Source organism: Ictidomys tridecemlineatus, chromosome 5, assembly GCF_052094955.1.
Source record: "Ictidomys tridecemlineatus isolate mIctTri1 chromosome 5, mIctTri1.hap1, whole genome shotgun sequence".
In the NCBI taxonomy this organism is placed as follows: domain Eukaryota; kingdom Metazoa; phylum Chordata; class Mammalia; order Rodentia; family Sciuridae; genus Ictidomys; species Ictidomys tridecemlineatus.
In genome coordinates this window covers 110,495,591-110,515,120 of record NC_135481.1, presented here as the reverse complement: position 1 = coordinate 110,515,120, position 19,530 = coordinate 110,495,591, and the positions used below count along the sequence as shown (strand labels likewise).

Genomic DNA, 19,530 nt, shown 5'->3' with positions numbered 1-19,530 from the left:
GCAAGTAACTCAAGGGACAAAGTGGCTGCCACACTTAACTCTTTAGGTAGTAATCAGGATGCCCAGGAACGGGGAAGGGGGTGGCTCGTTCCACCTCTACTGGCATCCTTGGAGAAGGAAAATGACAGCTGGTAACACACATGGCAAATCTCAGATTGTCCCTCTTCCCTTCCTCTCCGCTGCTACCATCCCACTCTAAGCCGTCCTCCTCTTACCTGAAACTGCAACAGCTTCCCGGCTCCCCGTCTTCCCATTTACAATCCGTCTTCTACCCAGTGCCCGCAGTACCTGATGTCTTCTCTTGCTGAAGACCTCCGGGAACATCCTATTGCATTTAAAATCAAACCTGACCCTTCTCAAGCCATTCTCCTCCTCTGTATGTTGGTTAGGGCTCCCACACGTGTAGTTTCCTTTTCTTAGAACTCACTGCCCCTTGCATGTGTGACTGCTTCTCTTTATTCCTGGCTCATTGCATCGTTTCCCAAGCTTCTCTATCTAGAGCAAACCCACAACCCTTCCCCTAGTAAATATGTTCTCATGAATTTCTTTCACAGTACTTGCCACAACATAGACACACATATTCATACATAGATATATATTATCTTGTTTATTTGTTTACTTATTTTTGTTTTGTGTGTTTTGAAATTCTGTTTTTTAAGTATATATTCATTTAGGATTATTATGTCTTCTTGATGGGTCTTCTTTCTTTCTTTATATCCCTGACAGTGTTGATATAGGCATCCCTGCTTGGTGGTGATGTTTTCTGTTACTATTAACCTACCTTTATATTTACAGTGTATTTATATTTACATATTTATAAACTTACATATTTACAAATTAATATATTTATATACATTTATGCGTTATATATTTATATATTTATATACACATACAGTGTCTTTATGTTTACAGTGGGTTTCCTGATAACATATAATTGGGCCTACTTCTTTATCCTTTCCAGCAATTCCCCATTTTTATTAGCGTGTGACATCTTAACTCTTAAGGCAACATTGACGTGGTTGAGTCTACCATCCTCGCATTGGTCTTTCACTTTGTCCTGTTTGTCATTTACTTTCCTTTGACCTCATTTCCTACTCTTTCCCTCAGCACCTTTCTTTCCTTAGCATAGACCTAAGTTCCGATTTCATATTATTTTCCATAAACCTAAATAAAGAACTTCCTATTTAAAATTCATGTCTGCTGATGACAAATTTCTCAGTTTCTATTTGTCTGGAAATGTTTTTATTTTATTTTTTTCTTGAAGGATTTTTTTTTAGCACCTTAAAGTTGTAATCCTAACTGGCTCTCGTTTTTGATAACAAGTCAATGGGAATTTATATATATATATATATATATTTTTTCCCCCCCTTGGATCATGTCTTTTTCCCTTGCTGCTTTTGAGATTTTGTTTTTATTGCTTGGTTTCAGCAGTTTGATTATGGTGTTGCTTTTTGTGGTGTTCTTTGTTTATCTACTTAGAATGTTTGAGCTTCTTGGATCTCGTGATTTTAGTTTTCTTCAAATTTGGACAGGCTTTGACCATTATTCCTTCAGATGTTTTTCCTTCCTCTCCGTCTTTGGTCTTCCCATCACACGTAGGTTAGACTGCTTGATGTTCCCCCAAGTCACCTATGCTCTGTTTCTCTGACAGTCTTTCTCAGAGAAAATATTTTCTATTTCTGTGTCTTTATACTCACCAGCTTTCCTCTGCACTGTGTAATATGACATTGAGCCATCCCATCTATGACATTGAGCCATCCTCTGTATGACATTGAGCCATCCCCTGAACTGCTTACTTCACATATTATGCTTCTGACCCCCAGAAGTTCTACTAGGTTTATTTTTAGATTATTTATTTCTCCCTTATGTTTATGCTTTTCTTTAAATTTTGGAGTATTCTTATAATTAAAAGGCCTGGGGCTGGGGATGTGGCTCAAGCGGTAGCGCGCTCGCCTAGCATGCGTGCGGCCCGGGTTCGATCCTCAGCAGCACCACATACCAACAAAGATGTTGTGTCCACCGAGAACTAAGAAAAAATAAATAAATGTTAAAATTCTCTCTCTCTCTCTCTGTCCCCCTCTCTCTCACTCTCTCTAAAAAAAAAAAAAAGCCTTATCTACTAATTCTATCATCTTAATTATTTATGATTCTCTTTCTGTTGACTGGTTTTCTTTCTGCTTCTGGGTCACATTTTCCTACTTCTTAGCATATTTAGTAATATCTTATTAATTGGATTCTGGGTATTCTTAGATTAGTTTCCTACTGCTGCATGGCAAATTCCCACAAGCCTAACAGTTTAAAACAACCTCCAGTCTTGTCTTACAGCTCTGAAGGTCAGAAGTCTGGACTTCTTGTTGTTTCTGCATGGGATCTCAGGAGGTCAAAATCAAGGGCTTGGCTGGGTGGGGCTCTTGTCTGGAAACTCGTGGGAAGAGTCTGCTTCCAAGGCGCTCCGGTTGTTAGCAGAATCCACTCACTTGCAGCTATAGGCCTTAGGTCTTCATTTTCTTGCTGGCTGTCAGCTGGTTCTGCCCTCAGGTCCTCCTGGATGCCCTTTCCTTTCTTGCAGTCTTCTCTAGCTTCACATCAACAGTACTGTGTCAAATCCACCTTATCCTTTGATTCCCTTTTACCTCCTCTTTTGCTACAAGCTGAAGAAACTTCTCTGCACAGCGGTTTGATTAGGCTCACACCCTGGATTATCCTCCTGGATAAATATAACATTCAGGGAAGGATATCTCATCACTTTTTCTATATTCTAGCGATGGTGTATGTAATCTCGAGGGTCATTCCTAGAAATTGTGCTTGCCACAATTACAAATGTTAGGATGTTGTCTATCGGGATTTGGATTTTTTTTTTTTAATACTAGGGATTGAACCCAGGACCTTACTCATATTAGGCAAGTGCTCTACCACTGAGCTATACCCCTTGCCCTTTAAAATTTTTTCTCTTTAAATTTTGAGACAAGATCTTGCTAAGTTGCTGAAGCTGGCCTCCCAACTTGTGATCCTCTTGGCCTCAGCCTCCCAAATAGCTGCAATTACAGGCATGTGCCACCAAGCTTGGTAAGTATCAGGATTTTGATGTCGTCTTTTATGTAGTTCTGAGATCTCTTCTTTTATCTAGTCTGAGATTTCAGCTTTTTACTTTGCCTGCAAATTAGCTTGTTATTTTCGAGCTTGTTTTTAAACGGTGTCGGGATGATCTAGAGTAGCCTTTGCTCTGTGACTGACTCAGCCCTATTTCTGATGGAGGGTCTTCCTGGTGTCTGTTATACACAGGTGTTCAACCATGTCTCCCCAGTGTCACCGGGGCACCTCATGTGTGCAAGTCCTGTGGGAGGTCCTGAAGTAGCTGACCTGTGCCTACGTGTTCTTTCCCCAAGCCTTGGGGTTCTCACCCACCTGTCTGTAGCATATCTAGCCAGACTCAGGGGAAGCCAGAGGAGTCCTGGGCCCCTTTCTGCACAGCACCCTTCCTCCAGTGCTCTGCCAGAAATTCCAGCCCCCAGCCGTCCCCAGCCAGTGTGGTATCAAGGCCCAGGTGAGCAGCAGTCCGCCAGAGGTGCTGAAAACCAGGGGGTATCATCTAAAGCCATGTTTTAAAGAATTATAAAAATGACAGAAGGTCTGTGTTCTTTCCATCTTCACCACGTCTCTGCAGTTCTGATTAGTCAATGGTAAACTATTCCTGCCCCGGGGCAGAAAGAAAAACAACTTTCATTGGCCTATGCTCTAAATAATTGCTGAGGTTACTTTGAGCTTTAAGAATACAGAAGAACCTGGAGTGGTGCCTGGGGAGGAAGGACTAGGAAACAACAGGCCGGTGTTGGAATAAGGAAATAAGGGTAGGGGTCAACTGTGGATGGCCCCCTTTGGTTTCTGAGCTGCACGGGCTCCGCGGGGGCGCGTGACCACAGCGTGGTCGGCTCAGCAGAACCAGCAAGGCAGCCAGACGGTGGGTTCAGTGTGGACAGTGATTGTGCAGGGGTGTAAAGACAGGGAGGCAACCCGAGTCATTAAATGCCATCATTTTAGTCACCTGTGTGACCACTTGATGTATGTTTAAAATACACAATAGCCAACCCGAGTGGGGAAGGGGAGGCGCGGTGTTCGTTGTTAAGTGTGAATTTTAGTTTACACCCAAACTCTTCCACTAAATGTGAGTTGCTATTTTATGAAGTGATATTCACTCTTTTACATTATCACTGATTTGCTTTAGAACCAGAGAGCAAATCAGGAAAATAAGGACTATTACTGATTATGACGTGATTATTTCTGAAAAATAATGTTATTAGCTAGAGGAGGAAGTCTTTTTTAAAAAGGGGAGGGGGAACACCCCTGGAATGGAATAAGTTAGGTCTTCGATGCCCCGAGCTCCGCTCTGTCTGAGCTCAGCAAGGCCACCCACCACTCGCTCCTTAAATTACCCTTCCCTGCGCCTCCGTCCAAACAGCACCTTGTGGCACACGGCCTGGTGATCTGAGCATCTCTTCCTTGATCTGGGCATCCTTCCTTTGGTTTTCTTTTTTGGACACCATAGGCCTTGCTTTCCGATGTCCAATCTCTGAAAATTATTTTTTAGATAGAATTTTTCATTATTGATGGCAGAAAGGCTAATGCAATACCCTCCAAGTTGGGTTTAACTATTTGTTGATATTTCTGTTCCCTGGTTTTGCCTATAAGTCCAAAAGTGTTGAGGCTCTTTGATGCTGTGGTATCTCCAGAGATATAGAGACAATAGGAGTAGAGACAGTAAGAAGAGAAAGAGATTGATTTTTAACTAGTGACATCAGTCTTTGTTCTTAAGGCTTTCAACTGATTGGTTGAGGCCCACCCACATTATGGAGAGCAGTCAATCTGCTTTACTCAAAGTCTACTGGTTTAAGTGTTAAATCACATTGGCTCAAACAACCAGGCACCACAGCCTAGCCCAGTTGACAGAGAAAAATTAACCATCACACATTTTTACACTCCAGGAATATAATACATAGGAATTAAAGACTAGCAAATAAGAGACTAGATTTTGCAATAAGGAAATACGACTGGAAGTGGAGATTGCCGTAGTTTAAAAGAGACTGATTGTGTTAAGATAACTGAATTATTTGGGCAGAGTGGGATTCTGCTGACAATTTTTATGAGGGAAACATATGATACAATCTGTCTCAATGGCAGCGTAGAGACTCAAATTTAATGAGAGAGGAATGACAGGACCCAAATAAGGTAGTGTCCTGTGCTGGAAAGGCCAGCAGGGGGTCTGGGAGCAAAGAGGAGTAGACGGAGGCAAATAATATTTTGCTCGAGAATTCAGCATTTAAGTTTCTTTAAGTTTCTTTGTCTATTTAGTGTCAAGACTTCCCAAATACTTTGGAAAGAGCTTTAGAAAGATGTTAATAAAACGCTAAAAAATGAGCATGCTATTTCTTTTGAAAAAAGAAATGTTGGGCTGGGGATGTGGCTCAAGCAGTAGCACGCTCGCCTGGCATGCGTGCGGCCCGGGTTCAATCCTCAGCACCACATACCAACAAAGATACTGTGTCTGGCAAATACTAAAAACAAAAATAAATATTAAAAAAATTCTCTCTCTCTCTCACTCTCTCTTAAAAAAAAAAAAAAAAAGAAATGTATTTCAATAGCTCTATGCTTAGGCCATTCATAGTCCCTGACTTCACTGTGACAACTGTTGGGTGTCTCTGCTGGCCTCTGGCAGTCTTTAGCTACGTGCAGTCAGAGTTTTTTTGTGTAACTGTAATAATCCTGAATGTGTAGTTCATATCTTACTAGCAGGAAGTTTATACGACATGGTCTTCACAGACAGTATGTTTATTAACAGAAAATCTTTTTTTATTTTTTTTTGTACCAGGGATTGAACCTAGATGGTGCTTAACCATTGAGCCACATCCTCAGCCCTTTTTATGTTTTATTTATAGACAGGGTCTTACTAAGCTGTTTAAGACCTTGCTAAGTTGCTGAGGCTGGCTTCAAACTTGTGATCCTCCTACCCTCAGCCTCTTGAGTCACTGAGATTACAGGCATGTGCCACTGTGCCTGTCTGGAAAATCTTTTTAGTAAATTGATGAGTTGTAATTTACTGAAATATATTTCTTTTGTTGGACATTGGGATTTCCTACTACATTTTTGCCAGTGTAAAAGATGATAGTCTAAATAATTTCCACTTAAACATTTTTAATATCTTTATTGTAATGTAATGATGTATAATAAATGCACATCCTTAAAGAATACAGTTTAATACTTTTTGCCTGGATAGACCCATGAAATATTGCTATAGTCAGAATATTGAAGATGTCTGTCCTGGTCCATGTTGTGCTGCTATAACAGAATACCTGATGCTGGGTCATATACAAAGGTCATGTATTTGGCTTATGAGTCTGGGACTGGAAAGTCCAAACAACATGATGCTGGCATCTGGTGAGGTCCCCTTGGCTGTGTCACAACTTGGCAGAGAAGGGAACAGGATCTGGCCAACTGCAGAAGAGGCTAAGCCTCACTTCCTAACAGCCCTCTGTCTCCACAACTAATCCAGTCTCATGCCCTAACCGTTTCTCTGGGGATGGGCATTCATTCCTTTTGAGGATGATGCTGTCATGATCTAATTATCTCCCCCTTGGCTCACTTCTTAAAGGTTTTGTCACCTTAATATGGACACTTGGGACTAAGTGTCCAGCACTTGACCTTTAGGAGACCCACCATACACATCCATCACCACCCAGTGTTTCTTTGTGTCGATTTGCAACTGCTCCCACCTGCCTGCCCCCGCCCAGCTCCCTGCGCCATCAAACTGCTTCCTGGCACTACAAATCCCTTTCTGTTTTCCTAGGACGTTATGTAAATGGAATCACATGACGTGGGCTCTCTTTTCTGACTTCCATGACTCAGCATAATTACTTACCCATGTGAGAACATGGATCAACAGTTCATTCCTTTTAAATTGCTGAGTGGAATTCCATTGTATCGACTCTCGCGGTTTGTTCACTATTCCATGTTGATGGCCATTTGGGTTGTTTGCAGTTTGGGTCCTGCAGATGAAGTAGCTGTGAACACCTAAGTGAAGCCTGAGCGCATGGGTACTTTCTTTCCCATGGATAAATACCTGGGAATAGAATAGGTGGCACCATATGGTTTAATATATCTAAAAACTCATTTTAAAAACTTCTGCTCTTGGGGCTGGGGATGTGGCTCAAGCGGTAGCACGCTCCCCAGGCATGCGTGTGGCCTGGGTTCGATCCTCAGCACCACATACCAACAAAGATGTTGTGTCCGCCGAGAACTAAAAATAAATATTAAAAAATTCTCTCTTTCTCTCTCTCTCTCTCTCTCTTTTTTAAACAACTTCTGCTCTTCAGGGCTGGGGTTGTGGCTCAGAGGTAGAGCATACGTGAGGCACTGGGTTTGATTCTCAGCATCACATGAAAATAAAATAAAGATGTTAACGTCCACCTAAAACTAAAACTAAATATTAAAAAAAAAAAACTTCTACTCTTCAAAAGACACTGTTAAGATGATGAAAAGACAAGGCAAAGACCAGAGGAAAATGTGCGCTTAATGTTTTAAGAAAGTAACAAACTTTTCCAAAGTGCCTATACCGGTTTTCATTTCTACCCACAGTGAATGAGAATTCTGAATGTGTCTGTCCTCCCAGCACTTTGTCTCTGAATTTAGCCATTCTTACGCATGTGCAAGGGTTGCTCATTGTGTTTTTAGTCAGTATTTTCCTGTTGACTAATAATGCTCACTATCTTTTCATGTGCTTTTCACCCATATATCTTCTTCTTTTTTTAATGTATTTTTTAATTTGTTCTGATATATCTTCTTTAATGAGAACTTTGTTCAGAACTTTTGCTTATTTTTTACCATGTTCTTTTCTTTATTATACTTGGACAGTTCTTGAAGTATTGCTTTATCATGTCTATGCTATGCTTGCAGAGATTTTCCTCTGGTCTTGCCTCATCATCTTAACAGTGTCTTTTGAAGAGCAAAAGGTTTTTTTTAATATTTATTTTTAGTTAGAGGTGAACAATATCTTTATTTTTATGTGGTGCTGAGAATCAAGCCCAGTGCCTCACACATGCTAGGTGGGCGCTCTACCTCAGAGCCACAACCCCAGCCCTGAAGAGCAGAAGTTTTTAAAATGAGTTTTTAGATATATTTTCTAGAAATAGAATAATGGGCCAAATATGTAATCTTCCCCTTCCTTCCTTCCTAAACTCACTGCCTACTTCCCTGTTTCACCTCTCTTTGCTTCTCGTTTTCCCTTTCCTTCTGCTCCATGTGTCTGTGTGCCTCGTGTGTGTGTGTGTGTGTGTGTGTGTGTGTGTGTGTGTGTGTGTGTGTGTGTTTCTAGTTACCTGTCTTCGAAAGAGTTTGAAGCACTGTCATTGAATCATAGTATGTTTCCTGGAGACTGGCCCACTCTGGTCCTTCTCACTTCATCTTTACTGGCCCTTTGGTGAGTGAAGAGTGTTATGATGCAGTTTTATTTCACTCCACTCACCTGGCAAACAACATTTGCTTAAATTGGATGTATTTTTAAAATATTTCTTATGTAACTTTCAACCATCTGTCATTGGAAATTTTAACTTAAATATTTGTAAGATCTTTCCCTATATTTTAGATGTCAAAATTTACATACAATGTTTATCACAAACATTTGCACATCACTTTTTAACTTTACCTTAGTTCCCCTATCTGCCATTTACTTGCAATGTCTTCTATATTTTAAATCTAAATATCCATGTAAATATATCATTCTCTTCTAAATTTGGGAAATCATACATTAAATTTTTCTTTATTACAATCTTTCTTTTGTATCAAGTAAGATCTAGGTTTCTGATTTTTAATAATATTTTTAAAATGCACTCAGCAATTCTTCTGTTATACTGAGATTGTCATATATTTAATTCTCATGTAACCTATGTTCTACTTCTAAATTTTCCGTTTTCTTCCATGAACCCAGAGCTCTGAAATCAGCTACATACTTTTAACTCAGGTTGCTTTATGACATATTTTGATATATTCTAAGGCAAATTCTATTTATTCCAAATTAATCTTTGATATGAATTTTAGAGTTGTCTATATAATACAGTATGCTTCTATAGTATTTTAAATGTATTAAATTTAAAAGAAACTTGAGATATTACCATGTTTATTACCTTAGGTTAGTCACCAAATAGATACTCAATAAATTTTGAAATCTAGTTTTGAAACAAAAAATTTGATGGTTGTTATTATTCAAAGGAAATGCTAATTGTTATTTTTAGAATATATTTTATGTGATAAATATTCCTGAATTTTTTATTTTCTAAAATTCTGTGTAAATTTCTTTGAGTTTTCTGGGTTATAACATCATGGATTGCAGCAATTAGTGATGTTCCTTTTGTATTAATTTTTCTTAATTATTTTTCCTGCCTTATCACAATGGCAAGATCCTCTAATAGTTTATTAATTATTAATATAAGATAAAAAGTCTTTTTGTTTTGACTTTGCTTTTAAGAAGCTTGCCAGGGGCTGGGGTTATGGCTCAGTGGTAGAACACTTACCTAGCATGCATGAGGACTGGGTTTGATCCCCAGCACCATATAAAAAAACTAAATAAGCAAAATAAAGGTATTGTGTCCACCTACAACCATATATATAATTTCTTTCATATATATATATGAAAGAAACATGCCAGTATTATTTGGATCTCCTTAAAGTAATATTGGCTTTTTATTCTAAAGATTTTGTTTTGTTTTCAGAAATTAAAGATCTAGAATGTATATTTATTTTGCAAAGCTCCCTTTAAATTTTTTTAATATATAAATAATTATGAGTGTCAAAAATGTGTATGATGTGTTAACTATGTCATGAGAAGAATTTTTTGTTATTTCTATTTTGATTCACAAATTTTCATCTTTTGCTCTGAGGTTTCAAAGATTTCTTTTTAAGGATACTTTAGTGCTCATTGTTATATTCCTAAAACTCCTCTAGACTTTGTGTTCTCACATTATCTCAGCTCTGTCTCTAATGTGCTCGTTCTACTTTCCCCTTTATACTCTCTTTCTTGATTTTTGTTTTTCTAATTAAATCATCAAATCAGTCAAAACTCTAATCTTCAGGAAGTTCCAAGAGCATTTACTATCCTTTAATAGTTTATCTCCTCACTATTGCTCAAAACGCAAATTTACAGCTGTGTAGTATTAATTAAAAAGGATTTCATAATGAAATTCTTCTAATTATGATATTGGCACTTCTGTCAAATTCAGGTTTTGCTAAGGGCTCTTTTCTTAAGCACAACCCAATGTCTGTGGGGGAAAAACATAATTAAGAACTGTAATGGAAAATTTTCAAATGTACACTTAATGCATAATTTTGAAGCACTAATATTTTTAAATGTTTTTGTTCTTTCTTTTCCCACTCCTGAATTACTGGAATGTTCTCTTGTGCTATTCTGTGGAGCTGTGGTGTGATGTTATTATTGCTACATCCCAGGTCCAGGTCTTCATGTCTCCTTCAGCCTGGAATTCTTCATGGTTATGAAAAGTTTGGGACTGGCTGCACAACAAAATGACCCTCACTCCAGAGTTTATCCCATACCCCAACATAAGCCAAAGATTGACCAGTTAGTTAGAAACAGGGAGTCCCAAGGCCTTGTTCCTAGTACTATATGCAGCTTTGAGGTGGCACTATTCAACAGCTCCGTTCTTCTTTCTGCGTGCAGTGGGACCAACATGGATTTTTTACAAAGATCCTCAAGATATCAGAAAGTCCATAATTATTATTAGTTGGGTATAGGACTGTACCAAGAACCCAGAGAGCTGGTTTTCTATTTTAAATAGGCGTAGGCTTCTGAGCCTCTGTTTCCTTGTAAAATGGAAACAGTGGGCTTGGTGAATTCTAAAATACCTTGAAAGGAGAAAATGACCATGTGCAGTTGTTTTGGGGAGAGGGTTGGAATTTGGAGGTATGGTGGGCAGGTGAGCAGTGGCAGTCTCCCAGTGTACCAGACCACACGGGCTGCAGATGGCAGATCTGAGCCCTAGACATGGCTCCCTTCAGGGGTTGGGAGGGTGGGAGCCGAGAAGCATGGGGGAGAGGAAAGAAAGACAGAAGAAGGTCTCGTCTGGGGTGTTTGTTCTGAACAGTACTCCAGAGACCATAGCACCAGACACAATCCAGGGTTGTTCTATACCTGTGGTTTTATTCCACGTGGGGAGAAAAAGTGTTTTCCCCTCCCGCCAGGAGCCATTTCCAGTATAACTTCCATCTGGGGTTGTATGAATAACTAAAGAGTGTCAAGCCAGCCACACAGTCAGACCATGCAGTCCCTGAAGGAATCCACGCACACACAGCCCAGGGTGGCATTCCTTCTCTGCAGTCATAGTGGTTTCTTTAAAAGTTCTACCCATCACATCTTTCCTTTCATTCCTTTCTTAGATACTCATATTATGTTAGCCCTCTAAGTGCAAAATGTTTTTCCTCTGTTGGCCATCACTCCCAGGATGATTCTATCAAATATGAATTTTCCCTCAGCTACCAACCATTTGCACTAGGAAGCTGACAGGAGAGGGAAGAGGCGTGTGTGTGTGTGTGTGTGTGTGTGTGTGTGTGTGTGTAGGGCACAGGGATGGAGATCTGGCTAAAGTAACAAGTGCTCCTTATGGAATGTTCCAGAAATTGAGAAAGGTCTGATGAAAATAAAAACCAACTATGTTTCTACCAAAGATAATCATTATTAATATTTTGGTATTTATTCTTTTGCTTCTCTCAAGTTTTTTTAGTATTGTTGTTAAAATAAGTGAGAGTTTTATTTCCCACACTTTTATTGAAAAAAGTCATTTTTACTTTATAAATAACCCTATAATAAACATACCTGTCTTCACTGAGGCTCCTGGATGTTGGGATACCATCTTGGTGAAGATGAGCTTATTTTATTATTTTTTGCTTCCTGAGTCTTCTTTCCCAATTGCCTAATGGACAAATTACCCTTCCCCTTGCAGCGTATGCCCCTGGACCATGTTCTCATCACTGAATGGTACTTATTTTCAAATCTTTGCTAATCTAATAGGGAAGAAGACAGTCCCTTGTTTTTGTGTTTTATTTCACTGATTACTACTAACATTGAATAGTTTCACATTTATTAACCTCTAGTCCCTTTTCCATAAGTTATCTATTCATGTCATTTGCCCATTTTCTCTTCCTTAGTAGAACATTTAGCTGTTCCTCTTTTATTACAACTGTTTCTAATTTGTTATTTTCCTTTTATTTTTACAACTTTATGATATTCAGAGATTTTAAGTGTTCATGTGTTCACATCTGTGATCTTTGCCTTCGCGATTTCCTCCTTATTTTATGATAGTCTAAAACCTGGTATTTCTTGTTTTCAAATTGCTCTCAGCTCTTCTTGGTTGTTTATTTTCCAGATGAATGGTAGAATCATTTTTTGTGAAGTTCCAAAAACTCCCTTTGGGGTTTTGATGAAAATTGCATTCAACCTATAAATTAATTGGGAAGAATTTGGCATCTTTACAGCATTCCGTCTTCCCATCCAGGAACACACATATGGCACATCCTTCCACATTTCCAAATATCCTTTTGTATGTCTCAGTGGAATTATGTAGTTTTCTTTAAATAAATTCAACACATTTCTTATTAAGGTATTTCCAGATTATTTTACATTTTAGGCACTTTTTAAAAAAATAAAACCCTTTGCCCCTTTCATTTGGATTACTATTTTTAATATCCCTTTTTCCCCAATGATTGCCAAGTACTAAACAGGAATCTAAATAAAAAGTGTATTTGTTCCTATTTAAACATGTAAACCCTGAGATTTAGAACTGGAACCAACCTTAAATGTATTGACTTTTTATGTATGATAAAACTGCGGTCGTGAAAAGCAAAATATAGATTCTATAACTTGTGAGGAGAATGACTGTAAGTGGTTACTTCCAAATGTCCACATTTTTTGTGTCAATGACTTGTAAAACTTAAAATAGCTGAAACCAAATTCATGATCTTCCCCCTTGAATTAATTCACTATGATGCTATAATAAATCACCACAAACTTGGTAACTCAAAACAACATAAGTTTTTCATCGTATAGTTCTGGGGCCAGAAATCCAAAAGAGGACGCACTGAGCAGACATGGAGGTGTCTGCAGAGCTGTGTTCCTTTCAGAGGCTCCAGGGAGAATCCTCTGCTTCCCCTTCCCCAGCTTCTGGAAGGCCCCTTGCATTCCCTGGCCCAAGGCCCCTTCCTGCATCTTCAAAGCCAGTAGTGGAGGATGGATCTCTCCCTTCCCCACCCCCCACCTCTCCCTCCCTTCCCCCCCTCCCCACCCCCCATTTTCCTCTCCCACTTTAAAAACCCTGAAGATGACCACCCAGATAGTCCAGGGTCATCATTTTTAAGGTAGGCAACCTCAACCTCATCTGAAGTCTTAATTCCTCTTTTGTATGTAATACAACGTGTTCCCAGGTCCTGGGAACTGGCACATGGATATCTTCGGTGGTGAGGGGGCATTCTTCTGCCTCCCCCAACAAGGATGAACTTTCAAAATGTATTTCTAAGTAACTCCTCCTCCTCCTCCTCAGAGCACTCTGATGGCTTCCCCATCCTTCTGTGGATTACTTCCAGTCCTGAATGGTTTCATGGCACGCACCCTCCGTCTCATTGGCTCACACTCTTCCTCACTCTGGGCTCTGGCCACATGGGCCTTCTTTGAGCTCCCTGAATGTCCCTTGCTCCCCCTGCCAGGAGGCCCTTGCAACACACCGTTCCTTCTGCCTGGAAAGCTCGTCCCCTGCCTGCACTCCCTAACCAGCTTGCTGCTCAGCCGTCAGATTTCAGCTCAGTGCCACCTCCTCAGGGATCACTTCCCTGACTTTCTACCCATTTCACATCCCTTTATCCCACCCTCTCTTAGCACCTTCTCTCATTCCTTTAAGGTCCCTAGCACACTGGTAATTTTACTTTGCTTGTAGAATTATTTAATTCTTTCCCTGGCTGTACTGAAAGCTCAAAGGGACTCTGTCTTTTCTGTGCACCCCCACGTCCTCAGACTCTCACATGTGCCTGGTCCATAGTGGGCTCTTAGTTGTCTCATTAAAAATAAATAAATTCAGGATTCATTTCTAAGAAAAAGCATCATTAATTCATATGCTCATTCACACACTTATACAAGTAAATAACATTGGAGCAGTAACAAACCCAACCATAAGTAAATTACTATAAAATTATTTGATAAAATTATATACAGAAACTAAGTGAAAATTATGAAGACTACAACAATAGGGAGAAATAGCATGATCCAAATGTTCCTATGCTGAAGGAAAAGTGCCAAAACGACCATAGCAATAGGCTTAAGACTGTGGGATGGTGAGTTGTATCTTTTCTCCCATCTCCAGACTCTTCACATGTTTAGATGTTCAGCACGCGAGTACTAAACATTACCGTGTGCCAGACACTGGGCCGAGTGCTAGGAGGAGCACAGTGGACCAGAGTAGGTGGCCCCTGCCCGCTGCAAGTTTGTAAGCAGATGAGGGGAACACAAATAACAATCGTAGTCCAACCTTCATGAACGGTCCCAGTGTTAAAGAAACAGGTTTCCTTTACCACGGTGTGTCCCATTGGCCAGCGAAAATATGTTGTGCATCAGGCCCCTCCGGGATTCCTAGAGAATATGTACCTATTTCCTTTAGTCTTCAGTCTTTGAAAGAGATTTCCTAAGTTGTATCTTCAGTCATTGATCACCACTTAACAAGAAGGAGACTGTACTCTAGAAGGAAAATGTCTTGGGACAGGGGGGACTTTTATGAGACAGGTGGCCATTAGGATGCCATGATGGGTGTGGAGGGCAAAACACTTGCCTTGCCAAATCAGACTCTTTCCCAGACATTTAGAGGTGCCTCTGCCCCCACTTTTTTAATTTATAAGGGTTTTTTCCATATTTTCGTTGTGCGGTATAGTCGTACCTAATGGTGGGACTTGTCGTTACATATTCATACATGCACACAATAAGACAATATAACGTGGCCAGCGACATTCCCCAGTGGTTCCCCCTTTCTTTTCCCTCCTGCCTCCCCCTGGTCCCTTTCCTCTATTCTACTGATCTCCCTTTGATTTTTATGGAATCCCTTTACCTTTCTTTTCCTTTTGCTCTCTAGTTTCCACATATGAGAGGAAACATATGGCCATATGAACATATTAAGATTGTCGGATGGTGAGTGTATCTTGTTTGTCTCCCATCTCTGAGTTTGGCTTATTTCACTTAACCTAATGTTCTCAAATTCCATCCATTTTTCTACAAATGCCATGCTTTCATTTTCTTTATGACTGAACAAAACTCCATTGTGTTATATATACCACATTTTCTTTATCTGTTCATCTGTGGTAGACACCTAGGCTGGTTCCATAGTTTGGCTAATGTGAATGGTGCTGCTATAAACATGGGCATGCATGAACCACTGCAGTATGATGACTTTAATTCTTCAGGAGAAATACTGAGGCGTGGTACAGCTGGGTCATATGGTGGTTCCAAGCCTAGTCTTTTGAGGACCTGCCATACTGATTTCCATAGTGGTTGTGCTAATTTACATCTCACCAACAGTATACCTCTGCTCCCACTTCCAAGAAACTGAAAAAGCAGTTTCCACCACAGAAATTCTCTTGGTTTTGTTGTCTTACACTTTGGCACTCGGTGACTGTGCCTCTGTGCTTGAGCATCATGTAAATACTTAATTTGTTTAATAAATATCCTGAAATAGCTTCTTTGAGTTGTTACTAGAAGGGCACGAACCTTTTAAGTCACTTAGCTAGCACAGATCAACACTTAATGTCTTTAATGATGAGCATGATCTTTTTTAGTGGCTGAAATGCTCTGTAATCAATGATGTGGCCCTGCCTGGAGGCAGGGGAAACTAGATAATGGGCAGAAAATGTCACGCTGGATCGGGCTAGTAATTTGAATCCCTGAAATCAGTATTAGTGTGGCAATTTATGGGAGAGCAGTTTCTTCTCAAGGCAAGGGAGAATTCCCCCCCACACACAACATCTCTAATGTCCCTTAGCGATTTACGCGTTTATCGAAACCCCTAGTGAGCCAGTGTCTGTTCTCAGCCTGAAACATTGAGGATTCATCTCCTCTCCCCACTTGCTATGGCAAAAAGGGGCCTGCTTCAGCACATGGTCACCCTCCTTGGGAGAAAGGCTTTGTGCCTGCCAGCAGGAGAGAGGCCTGTCCAGATTAGGGTCCCCAGATGTCATAGACAGTCTGTGAGACCTCCCGCAGAAATGTTCCTGTGTCCCGCCCTTGTCTCCATACCAGCTTTCAAAACCATTGCAGAGATAGAAAGCAAATCCTGTCTCTACCCAGTAAATAAAGATGCACCTTCAGATTTTAATCTTCAAATGTCTCCTCTGCAATTTCACTTGGAGTCTGTTGGTTTTATCCTCCTGGGGTGTGATCAATTCAGCCATGTCCACATTCACTGTGCACTGAATAACTTTCTGAACGCTTGTATAAGCCTTCTGAACCTCCATCTCTTTAGACTGAAATTCTCTTGTTCAAAGCCTAATGGTCATCCCATTTGGTGTGAAGTTGTGATTATAGGTGGACTTTATTAATAGGGCGCTGCTTGTAATTTGAGGGAATTGTTGCATTATGAAATGTTATTCACTTTTTATGCTGCTTCTTATTGTCTACAGGCCCAGAAGTTTTAAATGCTAGGAGCAATGTTGTAAATGAAACATAAATAATTTATTATAATTATGCTGAACTAAAGCCAAATTTTCTATTGGCTCAGTGATGCACATCAGTGAGAAATGGTCTAAGATGTAAAATCTATTTTCCCAAATGGATTATTTAAAACTAAAGCACAAACCATTAAAAATCCTAATTTTTATAAATTCCTGCATTCTCACTTAATGAAAAGAAAACCTGACTTAACAGAATTTTAAAATAATCTTTATGATGAAGATGTATGGAGTAAGTCACTTGGGTTTCTGGTGAGTCATTGCTAGCCCCAGATAAGAGTATCTTTCAGAAACTGGCCATGTCACCGACCCTAGGATGACTATTAGGTCCTGTGCCCTCCTTTAAAATGTTATGCTTTTAATTAGATAGAATCAAGGGTATTTTTTGTTTGTATATCATTATAAACATTTCATTGCCAGAACCCCCAGTTACACAAATTGTAAGAGATGCTGGGAGCTATAGCTGCATTCCTGGGAAGAGAGGAAAGTAGAGTTTGGTTGAACACAGAGCAGCCTCTGCCACGGGCCGAACCTCCTCCACCTGAAGCAGAGAGCCATCTATCCCAGCTTCTGTTTGTCCCCACTGGTTTGAAATGCCTCATTTGATCTTTGCTGAATTCCTGTGTACATATTTCTGGACACTATTCCTGTTCATTGATTCCTAAGTCATAATCACACTGTTTTAACTCCTGAGGATTTATATTTTGTTTGTCATCGTTATTATTTTTAAAAAACATTCTGAATCATGGGGTTTATTTATTTTTCCAGATAAACCTTCGACTTAATTGATCAAATTTCCTTTAAAAAGAACAAGTAAACAAACAAAAAACTCTAAAATTCCTCTATCACAACATTACTTAAAATAAATTCTACTCAAAAACATTATGCATCTCAGAGAAAATAAGCATTATTCAACAATTGGTGTTTTCTGACTCTGAGGCAGGATGCTTTTAAAAAAGCAAGCTTCCTACCAAACAGTGGCTAACAGTGTTATTAGCAGGGCATTTACAAATGGCTTGATGTTTATAGTTCGCATTTCAACTTCAACTCTATTTGTTGCATTAGCAAAATGAAGCTCATTAAGCCTTATTCTCTCAGCCCATCTCTCCAAGCCTCTGAACCCACTGACACTCAGCCTTCTTGTCGGGAAGTATGTAATCTTCCCTACATTACACTTGAAAGTTCAGCTCATTCCTAAACCTTCAGTCAAGGATATGAACTTGTTGCTTTCAGAGAGGCCACATCTGTGCACTGAGCCATTACGCCATCTGTTAAAGTGGTCAGAGTTCATTTTATTGCCTCCTTTGTGGATGGACTTGTACTGTAAAAGCGTGTGTTATTGAAAACATAATTTTCCTCCTCATTATGCTTTCTTTCTAGCCAGATCATAACCTGCTAGAAATCTATTGAGCATAGAGTGAAAAGCTCTTCAGAATAGCTGTTCTTAAGAGATTAAATGATTGCCATCTCTGTCCCATTTCTTTTATCTCATAATCAAGTTCAAGATGATACTGGATATCTCAGGCAAAGTGATTATTTGAAATAGAAATGGTTTTATCTTTGTTCATATTTCACACTGTGGAAGGCAGGATCTTTTTTTTCTTCCCATTTGCATTTATATATGTTTATGGTTCCTTGGAACTGTCCACAGGGTCAAAGACTCAAATTACTTTTTTAAAAAGGCTAAAAATGGCTAACAGAAGTTGGGTTGCATTTTTAAATTTCTGTATACAAAGATACTAGTTGTACAATTAAGCGGCAGCTTAAGAGTCGTCACAATTTAGAGGTAGGTCAGATCTTAGCAATCTAGGCCAGCCATTCAGCTTCACAAGGGAGGACCTAGAAATTCATAGCAACTAAGAGACTCGCCCAAGGTCACAAGGCCCAGCCAGAGCTGACAGAGACAGGAGCTCCCTCCTGGGCAGTTTTGGCTGGACCACTCTCCCCCACAACCCCCAGCCGTACTCAGAGTAGGCCCCTGGTATTGCACAGATTGGCAAGGGGGGAGAATGGAAGCGCTAGTGACCCTAGAGTTCAGGAAACAGATTTTTATGGCTAGTTCAAAGATGTTCACATTGACTTTTACTCCTTATCCCTAAAACTGTCTGATCTGTGCTATTTTCTTATATTGCAATTCCTCTTCCAGAAAACCAAACAGAAACAAGATCATATCACTGTTTATTAGCAGCTTTGCTAAAACACTTGACAGAGAAGAAATACCAGACTGTTTGCTGGAAATGAGTCTTTGGGCTTTATGTTGATTGCACTTACCCACATGTCCACCAGTAGTCAATAATTAGGCACGCTCAAATTACACTCTTTCCTCCTTTTAAAATGCATCCAACTTTAAATAAGATTTCTCATTCTTAAAACCTAGCACACAGGAAAAAGTGAGTCATTATTTATGGCTAACCATTTTTACCAGCTGTGACTGCATTTTACTCCATTTTTTTTCTTTTCTTTTTTTTTTTTAACTGGAGAATCTTTTCTGTCAGTCTCTAGGGGGAAAAAAACATATTAGTCTCTTTAGCACATTAAGGGTCACAGTGAAGGCACCATAAGCAGAAATGTTTAATGGATACAATAAGCAAGTTACTTCTTTAGAATACAGAACTGAGGAGAATACTCCAGAATCTTGGGATTACATCTAAAGAGAAATCCAATTTTAGGGTTTCTTCCAAAATGGAATCATTTCAGAAGAATTACAGTAGCCCTCCTTACCCATTGTTTCACTTTCCTCAGTCCAAAAATATTAAATGGAAATTCCAGAAATAAAGAATT

General features: G+C 39.6%; 1 protein-coding gene across 3 annotated transcripts in view; it reads left to right on the top strand.

Moving 5' to 3' along the window:
• The window catches only part of Efcab11 (EF-hand calcium binding domain 11), a 156,553-nt gene that overhangs the window by 128,973 nt on the left and 8,050 nt on the right, over nt 1–19,530 (top strand). Inside the window, exon 6 of one of the 3 annotated variants that reach the window (XM_078050706.1) lies at nt 15,162–15,217. The exons of the other annotated variants lie outside the window; for them this stretch is intronic. Within the exon in view, the coding sequence (XP_077906832.1) occupies nt 15,162–15,174 (13 nt within the window). The 3' untranslated portion in view covers nt 15,175–15,217. The remainder of the gene's footprint in view (nt 1–15,161; nt 15,218–19,530) is intronic. 3 annotated transcript variants of the gene reach the window in all.